Source organism: Ailuropoda melanoleuca, chromosome 15 (genome assembly GCF_002007445.2).
Source record: "Ailuropoda melanoleuca isolate Jingjing chromosome 15, ASM200744v2, whole genome shotgun sequence".
Classification (NCBI taxonomy): Eukaryota; Metazoa; Chordata; class Mammalia; order Carnivora; family Ursidae; genus Ailuropoda; species Ailuropoda melanoleuca.
In genome coordinates, this window is record NC_048232.1 from 88,436,161 (window position 1) to 88,450,380 (window position 14,220).

The 14,220-nt window shown below is 51.5% G+C and overlaps 1 protein-coding gene across 1 annotated transcript in view; it reads left to right on the forward strand.

The window, feature by feature from the left end:
- Positions 1 to 14,220, forward strand: part of TBC1D22A (TBC1 domain family member 22A) — a 312,609-nt gene that overhangs the window by 91,862 nt on the left and 206,527 nt on the right. Inside the window, 1 exon segment of the mRNA XM_034644032.1 lies at positions 3,931 to 4,001. Within this exon segment, the coding sequence (XP_034499923.1) occupies positions 3,931 to 4,001 (71 nt within the window).

A 14,220-nucleotide genomic window follows, 5' to 3' on the forward strand; every position in this document is an offset into this window, starting at 1 on the left:
CGTGCTTCCAGGTCCCAGTGTACATGTACAGAAACACTCAGGGCGGGGCGCCTGGGTGCCTCAGTTGGCTGAGCGTTCAACTCTTGATTTCCGCTCAGGTCATAATCTCAGGGTCCTGAGATGGGGCCGTGTGTCGGGCTTAGTGCTCAGCAGGGAGTCTGCTTGTTCCTCTCCCTCTGCTCTGCTCCCCGTGTATGCACTCTATCCCTCTCTCATAAATCTTAAAAAAAAAAAAAACAAAATTCAGTGCATGTGCACTCTGCTTTCTCTTGTTCGTCTTCACAGGCTTATTCCATATTTACCCAGAAAGGCATCCATTCTTTTCCATGGCGGTGTTATAGTCCAGTGTGTGGAGGTCACGGTGTTTTAATCATCTCCCTATTAATGGACACTCTGATGGATTCTAGTTTTTCTAATGACCAGACTCTAATGAACACCCTGTGAGCAACCACTTGCAGTTGTCCCTGTGGAACAGATTTCTTCAAATGAAGTTACCTCTCAAATGTTGTATACCTTTACAATTTGACTAACAAAGGGGCACATGGGCGGCTCAGTCAGTTAAGCATCTGACTCCTGGTTTCAGCTTAGGTCCTAATTCAGGGTCATGAGTTTGAGCCCTGTGTTGGACTCCACGCTGGGTGTGGACCCTACTTTAAAAAAAAAAAAAAAAGAGGGAAATCATTTGACCAAGAAAAAGTTCTGTTCATATGCCCTCTGACTAGACTTTAAGAGAGTGGCTATTTTCCTAAAGTCTCATCAGTACTGGGTATTACTCATTTAAAATGTTATCTAATTTATGACAGATTTCTTGTTCTAATGATGTAGTTCTTTAATCACCATTGAGAGTAGATGCCTGTTTTTGTACATTTATTAGCCATTTCTAGTTCCTCTTCTGTGAATTTTCCATTTTTGTATAGATTGATCATTCTTTCTTTTGTATGTGGTCTTTGTATATTAGTGATATTAATTAACCTTTTTGTATTGTATGTTGCATGTATTTTTCAAGTCTGTCATTTTTAAAAGATTTTTTATTTGGGGGAGAGAGAGGGCGAGTGCACAAGGTGGAGGCAGCAGAAGAGGGAGAGGGAGAAGCAGACGCTTCGCCGAGCAGGGAGCCCGACATGGGGCTGGATCCCAGGACCCTGAGATCATGACCACTTAGGTCTTTGGGTCTTTAATCGTTTGGAAATACAGTTTGGTGGTAAGATCCATGGTCTGATTTCCTTTTCTGAAAATGGATGCCGTATTGTTGGGACGCTGCTGGCTGATGGCCCCTTGATCTGAAATGCCGTGGCAACCGTAACGAGGTGCAGGTTGATGGGATGTTACGTTCTGTTACATCGATCTCCTTGCCTTAGTCTTGCTCCTGGCACCCCAGGGTCTTAAGTACTGTCGCTCTTGTACACATTTGCTTATCTGGAAATGCAAGTCCTCTCACGCTATTCTTTTTGGAAATTTTATTGGCTCTTGTGCATTTGCTCTTTCAGATGAGCTTAGTGTCAGCTTATGAGGCTTCAGAACACACACAGTATAACCCACTGGGCTTTTTTATTGGCTTTGCACTGAACTTGAAGAATTTTTAAGTAGCAGTTGACAGCATCGTAATGTTGAGGCTAGATCCAGTGGTCCGTGTTTGGTCATGACTCTTGTTTTTGCTGCCACCATCCAAGCCACTGTCACCTCTACACTGGGCTTCAGAAGCAGCCCATCAAGTGTCTCCTTGTGACCACTGGCTCCTCTGATCCCTTCTTCACACTGTGGCCAGGATTTTATGTTAGGTGTTCTGTGGACTTGAGAATACTCCCCTTCCAGCCCCTCTTCCCTCAGTGATTTCTCCTCCTTGTGGGTCTTTTCTCAGTTGTCATTTCCTCAAGGAAACCTTACCAGCTAGGCAAAATGTCCTCCCCACAGTTGCATTTCCCATCCTCACCTCTTCTTCGGAGTCCAGTTGTCATTCTGCATTTGCTCTGAGTTCTCTGAGCACAGGGCCGCGTGTGCTGTTCCCTCGCGTGGTGCCCTCTGCCGGCCTAGCGCCGGGCCGGAGCAGGTGCTCCTTAGTGCCAGTGAGCTTGGTGTTCCTCTGTGTCTTCATGTCTTTAAGTAAAACCTTCACGGTTTGCTTCCATGGTAGTGTCCGTTTTTTGTTAAGCTTATGTCTATAATATTTTCTATTTATTTTGTTGCCGGCGGGGAAAAGCTGTTGATTTTTGAACGTTCTTGCATCTGCCCTCACTGCAGCCTCTCTTTGTCGGCTTCCTCTCAGGCTGGTTGGGTGCTGGTTCGATGCAGCAGCCCCGGCCGCACCTCCGACCCCAACAACCTGCAGAGGAAGCAAGCGATTGTTGTCCGCAAAAGATTTCTGAAGAGCAGGGAGGGGCTTTCTCCTCAGCAGCCCCCAGATAATTTGCTCTCTTCTCCGGGGCGCAGATAGGGTCCCAGGCTCATCGTCCCTCCCGGGTGAGGACGGGGCTTAGCTCTCAACAGCCAGCCAGTTCCAGCTTCGGAGTAGTGGCTTCCGCTTCCGCCGGGCTGACTCCCCCCATTACCAGGACTGCAGGGGGGTGGGGGGGTTGTCACTTTGTCCAGCCGGGCTTCTGCCCTGGGTGAAGGTCCACACTGGACATCCAACAGAATGGTCCCGTGACTTTCCCATGAACCCTGCTGAACACCTTGATAAAACGACGAGATGTCCTGATGTGGAGCCATTCTTTTACTCCTGGAGTAAATCGTGTGTACCGGTCTTTGAATATCTGGTTGTGTTTTGATCTGTGAGGATTTTGTTTTGGACCTTTTGTCCATATTTATGAGTGAAATTTGTCTGTGTTACAGGAAGCCCTTCTTAGTAATGGGAGTTAATAGAGTGGGAAGATTCTGGGTTGTGGAGGTCACTTAGTCCCTGTGCCACCGTGGTCGTGTCACCTAGCCTCTCTGAGCCTGCTTCTCATTGACACAGTGGGGACGGCCCTGATGGACTCGGACTGCCGCGAGGGGCAGGGAGTCCCTGTGAACGCAGCTGGTTGGTGCTGAGGCCGGCACGGGCTCAGAGCTCCGTCTCGGACGTGCATTCAAGGCACCGAGTCTGTGAGTGTGTTCCGTGGGGAGACAGGTTCGGAGAACACTAACAACGGAGATTTCTCTCGGCTTTCTTCATCTGAGCCATAATCAGAAAACCAGCCTTGTGCAGGAGGAGAGGCCCTGGGAACATGGCGGTAAACATTACGTTATTGGTGTTCAGATATTAGGTTTCTACTTGTCATAATACCCTCAGGGTGCGGGGGAAGATTCGATATTTTCTGAGATTCTGCTGTAAAGTGTGAGTTATTGCTGGTACCGTCACCCAATTATTCTGTACTTATTTTACTTAGACTGTAGTAATTGGAAAAAGATTAGATGTCAGGACTTTGTATTTTGTTGATTATATTACCAAAGTCTCTTTAATCGTTTCTTTTATTCTTAGTATTAATCATGAGCTCCTCGCTGTTAGGAGAAGAGCCTAATGGTGGATTCCTAACTTAAAGGGAAGAAATAATTACTTCAGTTTCAGTGGGACTGACTGAGTGTTGATATACCTGCAAGTTGAAGCTAGCCATTCAGGGCACATGTCTGAGACACTGGGGAGACACAGAAGGTCCACGGAATTCGGGGGCCGATCTCATCCCCACCCCTAGCCCCTGCTGTGCCCTCTCCTGCACTCGAGTGGCTCCACACCCGGCGGCTCTGGGCCACTCTGTCCCTGGCCAGCCCTGCCCCTCTGGGACCTCCCCACCCGTGGGTATTTGTGCAGGCAGCAGTGGTTGTATTGTTTTGAGGTTCACTCTGGTTTCATTTTTGGGGCCCCCCCAGAAACATTGATGAAGTATGTCGAAGCCTTGTGGGGAGTTCACTGCCTGTTTGTAAACCCCGTTTTCTTTGTCTCTTTGTTGTCAACAGAGGAACTACGGAAGTTGAGCTGGTCCGGAATCCCTAAGCCGGTTCGCCCCATTACCTGGAAGCTGCTCTCAGTAAGTCTCTTTGGCCCTGCTCATCAGTGTGGCCCAGCCCCAAGTGTGGCCCGTCAGCCGTGGCCCGGGCAGCTCCGTGGGCCTGCTCGTGAGCGCGGCCCGGCCCTAGGTGTGGCCTGTCAGCCGTGCCCAGGCAGGCGCCCTGTCTTTGTGGCAGTGATCCGGGCCTTTGTCTGAGCTAAGGTGACATTTTCCATCCTTTGCTTCATTTCAAGCTTGGTTTGACAAGGCTGGCAGAAAATGAGGATAAGTAATTATTTATGACAGCTGTATTCTTTTTCTCTGATTTTATTATTCTAAAAATCTTTGTAATATTTTCAAACCTGTGATAAAGGATCCATGAGAGAAGACTGTTTCAGTTCTTAGGAATCCATCACAGCAAAATATGTTTGCCTTTTTTTTTTTTTTTTTTTTTTTAACGTACTTTAGTTTTGATGTTTGGGGAGAAAGTGATCTGTATTTACAGAAAGTATCTGTATGTCTGTGATGGAGGCTGGTTCTGGTTCCTCTGCCCTGGTTCTAAACTGCCGAGCTGTGGCGACTGCTGGAGAAGGCCAGGTGGGCGGGTGCGACCCCCCGCTCTCTGGTACTTCACTCGGGTTAGTACCCGAAGTGAGCTTGGCCCTGCTGAAAACTTTGGAGTAGTTTATAGACAGCTTTCTTCTCTTTCCCATTATAAATGATTTTTGGAGTTAAATCAGTAGGGAACTCTAAGTGTTTACTTTAAATTGGGTCTGACTTTCAGTATTTAAAAGACTCTTTCTTGCTAACGAGTCTTAATAAATTTGCAGCTTCGTACCTCGTAATCCTAAATGCAGATGCCGCTCTCAACAGTGAATATTTATTGATTAAATATCCTCTTGCAATTAAAATCAGACCTGGTACAATTGCTTATGTTTCTGTTTGGTGTCTGTTATTTTGAGCATTTGTATCTACTTTCCCAATGTCCTCTACAATAGATTACAAGCTTTTTAGAACTGTAGGAGTTTTGACGATAATATGGTTCAGACCTTATAGTGCAATTTTTTATTTATTAAGGTTGTGCTGCCTCTGGGTGGAAAGCCTTCGTGAATGATTTTGTCCTGTTCCTTTCCTTTGGTTCTCAGTCTGTGTGCATCGTAGCTGAGCTACCCTGTGTGTGATGCCCACTGGCTGGCAGGGCAAGCGTGAGAACTGGGATTCAGTGGGCAGGAGAGCAGAAGGGGGAGGAGACAGACATTCCACTTTGTTGGTTTGAATGGGAGGGAGGGTGTAGGTGGGTAGATTCTGTGACCAGGAATGGTGGGAATGCAAGGGAGAGAGCATGCAGGCATCTCACGCACTTGTATTCGTGTAACCCATTAACTGACTGCAGGGGCCCCTTGCCCAGAAACAGAGATGAATCAGATCCTTGTCCTCCCCGTTACGAGGGGCTGGGTCAGGTCAGGGCTGCCGCACAGTCAGGGATCACACACGGTGGGCTGCACGGGGCGCAGGCGGAGGGAAGGGCAGCCGGAGGGAAGGGCAGCCGCAGAGCAGGGCGTGCGTGCTGAGGCGGGGCTTCCCCTCCCCGGCATCTGCAGGTGCTGCAGGGTGGGAGGCTGGGGACTGGGAAGGACAGAGATGAACTTGGCCGTTCTGGACCTCGATAGGCTTGGGTTGATGGCTGAGTTAAAGGAAGTGTTGGGGTCAGTGAGCAAAGACTGTCTTTCCAAAGTGGCGGGGGGTGGGGCACCAAGAAAGGGAGGGGTGGTTCCAGGGCAGTGCAAACTCCTGTGGATGGCAGGCCAGGCTTCTTGGTGAAGGTGGGTGCTTCTGGAGCGTCTTGAAGGATGTGTCACTGTCCTTGGGTCGGGGAGACGGGGAGGGCGTACGGCCTGGGGAGTGCCGCTGGGGTTAGGCGAGCTGGAGCCAGGGTGAGTTGGCTCCCTAGGAATGGCAGGCGGACTGCTTGGATTAGGGATGGGGTGGGGAACCAGGGATAGCTGGGGACTAGGAGCAGGCCAGGATGTGAAGGACTTTCATGAGGTATGAGGAGGCTGTTTCTGGAGCCGGAAAGCTGGGAACCTTTTGAAAGGTCTTTTGGTTGGTGCCTTCATTCATCTGATCAGAATTCCTCCAGCACTTTCTGTATCTGGCACTGTGTTTGGTGCTGGGTTAGGAAGGGAGGCTGTATCTCATGCGGCCTGCAGAAAGTGAGGGGTCCCTGCCTTCCTCTGTCTCCCCCAGGACAAACGGGGGTTTCACCACATGGGAAGGAGCCCTTTCTCTCAGGAGTCTGGGTCCCCGGGGCACTGCTCACCCCATTGTCTCTTCCTGTGCCTTTTTGCTTGTCTCGCAGCATCTGTTGAGTGCTTGCTGTGTGCTGGGCTGTGCACGTGCGCGGGATGCCTGCAGAAGCGGTGATCTCTGAATGCAGAGTTGCAGGAGTGGATAGGTCAGCATCGCGACCAGGGTCTGGCACCGGGAGGAAGAGTGTGCTGTGCTGCCCTGGGTGCTTGTCGGAAGGAGGGGGCGGACAGCTGGGACAGGGGAAACTGGGCAGGGGAGGAGGGGCTCGAGGCTGCAGGGGTAGGTGGGTGGGACTCAGGCTGCTGGAGTAGGAAGCTGGGTGGTTCTTTGGTGGCCTACTCACTCATCATTTAGGGGTCATGTGCTCGTCATGCCTTCGCCATGCTCTGGGCCTGTGCTGGCGAGCAGTATGTTATCCCAGCCTTCAAGTGCTCCAGACAGCCCGGGGAGACAGGCCCGTGCATGGTCATTCTGCACGGTGCTGCGTGCCCTGGGGGTAAGGATGGGCTCTGGGCATTGAGGGACAGACAGGGAACCTACCAGGTTGAGGGGTGAAACATGGGCATGGACAGGGGTAAGGAGGTCAGAATGGTGGGGGCCATCATCTCCTATCCCCTAAATGCTGACCCAGGAGCTCCTTCATGAGACTTCTTCTCTCCTGGTTACTGTAACAGAAGATTTGGGGAGCACAGTGAAGGAAGTTAATCATTTACTTCTGACGCGGCGAGTGTTCCCCACGCATCTGCCCTCGGCCACTAGGCCCTTAGCAAGTGCTAGGTCACAAAAGAGTCTTAGAAAATGGTGGGGAGAAAACCCAGCGGGCACTTCAGTGTCCTGGGGGTGTGGAGAAGGGCCCCCCAAGTTAAGGCCACCTCTCAGTCACTCTCTGAATCCGAGGCTTCCCATTCTCTCCTGGGAAGCTTTTGCAGATCTTGATGTCTGGGCCCCCAAAGCAGATTGGAGCCTTGGGGTAGACTGAGGCATCAGGGTTTGTACCAATTGCAGCGTGCCCCAGGCTGGGTGTCGGCGGGGGCAGGGGCAGCAAGGACATGGTGGCTTTGGGCTGTGGGCTGCCCTCTTGACCTGTGGTTCTGTGGTTTTTTCATTCTGGGTGCACGTTAGTGGTACCTGGGGAGCTGGGGAACTACTGATCTCTGGGGTCCCCAGGGATTCTCATGTGTGCCCAAGGCTGGAGACATAGCTGTTCTAGGACGTGTGCTTCTACCTGGGACAGGGCAGGGCACCCACGGACCAGCCGGGAGACGGGGCCCACTGAAGGCAGTCTGCCTGGGCTGAGCTGTCTGGGCTTAACCGAGAGCTTACTGTCCCGGAGGCTCAGCCGAGTGGGTGGCGTGGGGTGGCTTGTCCCAGCCCTTCGCTGCCAGGACCCTGAACCCACGACCAAGGAGAATCTGTCATTTGTCCGGTTGAAAAAGACAACTAAAGCTGCACTTGAATATGAGTCTTCTTCAAGACCTGGCCAGCCAAGGACTGTTCCCCAATCTCTTCACAGCTTGTCATTAACGTGATCCCAGCGGTCTGTAGGACAGCGCTCCTCTTAATGGATGAGTAGGAAATGCTCCTTTAATGAAGAGAGATGGGAAACTTGGCTCCTGTCGTTTACGGAGGGCTAACATGTACTCTAGTCTAGAACATATCGTTCAACCACCATTAACGCGATTTCACGTTTCAATTCCGTTCAAGCACGGCAGTAACTTTTTAAAAATTAGCGCTGTAGAAAGTCATATTTTTGGCTCCTTTTTAATAACTATTTCAGAAACATCGAACAAAAACTAATTAAACATGTAGCATTTATGCTGGTGAGCAGAATGGTGCAGAGTGATCAGTGAGGTGCTGGCGTCACCCTTTTTTCTTGCAGCGTGTCAGAGTAGGTTCTCATGTGGTCCCGCGGGAGGGAGCCACTGGATACGTGTGTCACGGGGACGATTTCGATATAAGTACACGCAGGTATTATTGCTTTACATTTATGATTAGTGTTTTTATAGCATGCTAATACGGCAATTAAGTTTTCTGTAGTTCTGTCATTTAAAATTCATTGCATACTTGAATATGTTTCGTTTGCATAATCTCCAGTCTGGCTTAATTATCTGAAGGCCCCAACTTGCACATGTGTGTTTTCCTTTAGGGATGGGAGTGTCAGGAGTGTGTGTGCGGGACCTTTTTATTGCCTCTGTTCCCGTCGTGACATCCTGGCCTTTTCGAATTTCTCTTTTAATAAGTGAGGTTAAAATCCGGGAATAGGGAGAAGGTGTGAGTCCTCGGTCACGGTCACGGTCACTAAGAAGCCTTTGGTGGCACTGTGTGTGATGGATGGAAGGCTGCTCACACCGTTCCCTGGCTCATACCCCTCGTTGTCCCACCACCCTGGATGGAAGGCTGGCCCTGACCTGGCACACGGAGCCCCCCACTGGCTGCTGGCCACACGTCCCCTCACCTGCCACGTGCTCCGGCCTTGCCAAGCGACAGCCTGGATAGGCTGCCCGGTGGGCTCAACACAGGCGTGTGACCTTTCTCGGGTGCCTGTTTCTCCCTCTGCACCGCTGCGTTCTCCAGCACCAGGGCCAACTCCAAACCAATCCAGAGCCCGCCCAGAGCTGTGTGCTGATGCTTATTTGTCATGCGGTAGTGCAGACATTGTCCTCCCTGGCCCCCCAGGGCTGGGCCCTCCTGGGGGATGGTGGTCCACTGCACAGCACAGCATCATTCACTCGTTCGGCAAGTCGGCCCCGAGGATCTGTGGTGTGCCTCGCAGGGGCGGAGAGTGCTGTGAGCACGGGGCAAGAACTCCTGCCCTGCTGGAGCTCAGAGCTCCAGGTCTAGTGGGCGGAGGCAGGGTGGGCTGAGTCCCTGCATCTGACCAGATCTGAGAAGCACCTGGAGCAGGGGAGATTGCCCAGGTCAGAGTGGTGACTCGGAGGAGGGAGTGCAGGTGTCTGGGGGACGTGCGCTCCGGGCTGCTGCATTCTTGGAGGAGACATTCATCGATTGCAGGATGTGTGCCCGCGGATTGCATTGCAGGGAGCTGAGCTCCCACGATGATGCGCACAAGCCGAGGCAACACGTGGTCCATCCGTTCTGATGCCGCCGGGGCGGGGGAAGTGCTCAGAAGACGGTCCTGCTGTGGCGCGGCTGCCGCGGGCCCTCGCGCACAGACCAGAGGAGATCAGAGGCCAGCCCTGCTGCCGAGGTCAGGGGCCGCTCAGCCTCTGCAGCCCGGGGGCTTGCGGCTCTGTCACAGCTGCCCAGCTCTGCCGGCTAGCGCTGAGCCGCCTGCATCTGACCCCTGTGTGGAGGTGGGGGTCCCCGCCCAGGGAACGGGAGTTAGGAGAGAGGCCCTGAACTCGGGAGCCAGAGGGGCTGGCGGCAGCACGGGGAGGGCGTCTGCCCCTGGGCAGGGGCGTCATTAGAAGCCTTGGCAGCTTTCGGAGCTCAGGGTCAGGCTGTGCTCCACATCTCTGCCTCCTGGTGCTGAGCCCAGCGTGCGAGAGTCCGAGGGTGCGGGCCCAGGATGTGCGGAGCTCAGTGAACGGGGTGTGTGTGTGTGTGTGTGTGTGTGTGTGTGTGTGTGTGTGTGTATGTATGTATGTATGTATGTATGTATAGAGCTGACTCCACAGGGCAGGGACTCGAGACAGGTGCCCCGGAAGAGGGCTGGAAGGCTCAGGTAAGGGGCTGTGGAGGCGCTGGGCCTGGGCCCTGGCTGCAGCGTGCCCTCGGGCCCCTGAACCCTGGGCTCACTCATGAAACTCCTGAGCCTTTTCCTCTTCTCTAAGTGGAATGGCGTCCGCCGGCCCGCTAGCAGGATCAAGGGCAGTGCTGGGGTAGCTCACTGCCCGCTCAGCAGCCTGGCTCCTCGGCCTGTGGCTGTGGCAACTTCAGGACGACGACGTGTGTTTCTCCAGCAGATGACGGGGACTGGAAGCAGCAGTAAGGTCAGAAGGGTGTGGCGCATCCCGGTGGTTCCGGGCGGATGGTCTCTGAAGGCGTCTCCGACGTGATGAAGCAGTGTCCTGCCTCAGGTCTCGCCAGCGCGTGCAGTGGTGGGTCCCCCGCAGGGGCAGAAAGAGCGCCCCGTGTGGGGTGACGCACCGGCATATTGGGGATGGTGCTCAGCGGGGGCGCTGGCCCCTCAGGAGAACTCTGCTTAACCGCAGTGCGGATCCAGGCATGGTTTCAAGGTGAAGTGTGTAGGCACGGAATGTTGGTTGAAGGAAATTTTCTTGCAAAGGAATGAGAAAGCCTAATCATTAAAGATTAATAAAAGGGGCTCTATTAAAGTTAGGAACTTGTCTTCATCAGAAGACATCATTAGTGGGGAGAAAAGGCAAGGCAAGGGGGGAGGAGGAGACACGCACAGAGGGCTCACATGCAGACGATATAATAGACGCCTACAGGTGAGCATGGGCAAGGGAGGTGACCTCCTAGAAAATGGGGCTACACTTGTACCTGCATTTCACAGATGAGGACACGCAGTGGCACCTGTCAGTCTTCTGGGAAATGCAGATGAAAGCCACCTTCCAACAGAGGCCTCCCAGGCCCGCTGGGACGGCCGAGATGAAGATCGATGGCACCAAGTGTTGGCAAGGATGTGGAGTGGTGGGTGCTTGCGTGAACTTCCCGTGGGAGCGTAATCACTCTGGAAGATTCTGTGGGAGGGTCTGCGAAACGGAGGCTCAGCCAGGGGTCCTCCTCCTCCTCCGTACATACCTACTGAGATGCGGATCACGTGCCACGAAGGACAGGAGCAGGAGTGTTTATAACGGAGAAAAGTAGCAGCCTAAACGTCTGTTAACGGTAGAACGGGTTTTGTACACGGGAGCACGCAAAGCTACTTCTAACATGCTACAAAAATGAACGACTTTTTCAAATGTAATGTTGAGTTTAAGCAGCCAGACAGAAAAAAATGATTCCATTTATATAAAGTTCAGAAATAGGCAAAGTTTACCCCGGTGTTAGCAGTCAGGGATCTAGCCCCAGGGAGCAGGTGAAGGACAGCAATTGGGAGGCTCCCAGGAGGCCTCGAGGTGGGGTCAGTGTGTGATAATGCTGCACGTTTTGGGTGAGTGTGTGCACACACACGTTCTGTTTCAGTGTGTTTATTAAGAAGCTGCTTAACTGGCGTGACCTGAGTGTGTTAAATTTGTGCGAGAGTGTAATTGATGACAGTAGATGCGCATGGAAATGTCTTCAGAAAAGAAAGGGAACAGAGGCACTCACACAACTGAAAAGCTGTGTCTGGATTCAGGCCCATGGGATCGTCAAGGCCGGTGCCTCTCTGAGCCCAGTGCTCCTTCTGCCCGGGTCTTCACGGTGTACCTGCAGCCTGTGGTTCTCCCGCGTGGTCACAGGGTGGCTGCCATAGCTCCAGTCTCTGCACTTCTGCTTTTATTAGTATCATTATTAAAAGGTTTACTTACTAGAGACAGAGAGAGAGAGAGAGAGAGACAGCGGGATGGGCACAGGAAGAGGGAGAGAGAAGATCTCAAGCAGACTCCCTGCTGAGTACAGAGCCTGACGCGGGGCTCGATCCCAGGACCCTGAGATCATGGCCTGAGCTGAAATCAAGAGTCAGCTGCTCAACCAACTGAGCCACCCAGGCGCCTCAGATGTGGGAGGATTTTAAAAGGGAGAAAGTACCATATAGGATATATTTGTTCATCCATTCCCTCACTTGCTCATACATGAATTCACTTAATAAAAATTTGACTGCCCCGTGGCTAGCACAGTGAGGGGCTGGCTCTGAGGGAGTCTTTCGCCAGGTGCTGCAGGAGCACTGTGTGGCCAGCCCCGCCTTGGGTGTCAGGCCAGGCCTCCTGGAGAAGGACCATCGGAGAGACGCTTGAGGGACGAGCAGGAGGTAGCCGGGTCAAGCTTTAAAACATCTGGGGAAGAAACAAGAAGAGAATCTTTCTTTCTTTTTTTTTCAAGATTTTATTTATTTATTTGACAGAGAGAGACAGCCAGCAAGAGAGGGAACACAAGCAGGGGGAGTGGGAGAGGAAGAAGCAGGCTCATAGTGGAGGAGCCCGATGTGGGGCTTGATCCCAGAATGCTGGGATTATGCCCTGAGCCGAAGGCAGACGCCTAATGACCGTGCCACCCAGACGCCCCAGGAGAGAATCTTTCTTATATAGCACAGAAGCAGCACGAACTATAGAAGAAAAACTTCATAAGTTGGATATCATGGAAATTTAAAAGTTCTGCTGTTTGAGACAAAAAGGCAGGCCACAGATTAGGAGAATATAATCAGAATATGTATATTATGTGTCTAGGCACGAAAACTGTCTAGAATACAGAACCATAAAACTCACTAGAAGGACAAACAACCGGATTTAAAAAACGGGCAGAAGATTTGAACAGATACTTCCCCACAGAAGAGGCGCGGTGACAGACGGGCGTGTGAGGCGGGGCGTGTGAGGCGGAGCTCGTCGTTCACCATCAGGGACAGGCCCTTAGAGCCACTCCGTAGAACGGCTGATACTGTTCTTAGAGATTTTTTTTTAAAGAGATGTTTTTTAAAGATTTTATTATTTTTTATTAAAAAACTTTTGTAAAAGAGTCTTTTTATTTTTTTCCCAAAATATTTAAACTCTAGTTAGTTAACATATAGTGTAACATTGGTTTCAGGAATAGAATTTAGCATTTTATCACTTACATGCAACACCCAGTGCGCATCCCAGCAATGCCCTCCTGCATCCCCGTCCGCCATCTTGCCCTTCCCCCACTCTCCTCCCTCTGTCAGCCCTGTTTGTTCTCTGTTGGTTGTTTTTTTTTTTTAAAGATTTTATTTATTTATGTGACAGAGAGACAGCCAGCGAGAGAGGGAACACAAGCAGGGGGAGTGGGAGAGGAAGAAGCAGGCTTCCCAGCGGAGGAGCCTGATGTGGGACTCCATTCTGGAATGCCGGGATCACGCCCTGAGCCGAAGGCAGACGCTTAACGACTGCGCCACCCAGGCGCCCCTGTTCTCTGTTGCTAAAAGAGTTTCTCTTTCTCTCTTTTTAAAAAAGATTTTATTTATTGAGAGAGAGAGAACAAGCAGGGGGGAGAGGCATAGGGAGGGGGAGAAGCAGCTCCCCACTGAGCAGGGAGCCCAATGTTGGGCCTGATCCCAGGACTCCGGGATCATGACCTGAGCCGAAGGCAGATGCTTATGCAACTGAGCCATCCAAGCGCCCCTGTTAAGTGCCTCTTATGGTTTGCTTCCCTCTTTTTTTTTTCCCCCTTCCCATGTATTCATCTGTTTTGTTTCCTAAATTCCACATATGACTGAAATCATATGGTATTTGTCCAAAGATTTTTATTTTTTTAAAGTAATCTCTGTACCCAACATGAGGCTCGAACTCACAACCCCGAGATCAAGAGTCGCACGAAGAGTCACATGCTCCCCAACTGAGCCAGCCACGTACCCCCAGAATGGCTAATATTTAAAGAAAAACAGTACTAAGTGTCAGGGAGGGTGTGGAGCATTGGAGATTCTCATCCACTGTTAGTTAATGTGAAACCGTACGATTGCTCTGTGGAAGGTCTGGTAGTTTCTTTTCTTTCTTTTTTTTTTTTTTTAAAGATTTTATTTATTTATTTGACGGAGAGAGACAACCAGCGAGAGAGGGAGCACAAGCAGGGGGAGTGGGAGAGGAAGAAGCAGGCTCATAGTGGAGGAGCCTGATGTGGGGCTCGATCCCACAACGCCAGGATCACACCCTGAGCCGAAGGCAGATGCATAGCGACTGAGCCACTCAGGCGTCCCATCTGGTAGTTTCTTAGGAAGCGAAACATCACCTGCACGGTGAGCCAGGAAGTCCTCTCCCAGGTGTGGAACCATGAGAAATCAAAGTGCGTAGCCATAAAAATCGCACAAGAATGTTTATCAGAAGCCTTATTCATAATAGCCCCAAACCAGCACCAGCCCAGACGGTCAGTAACC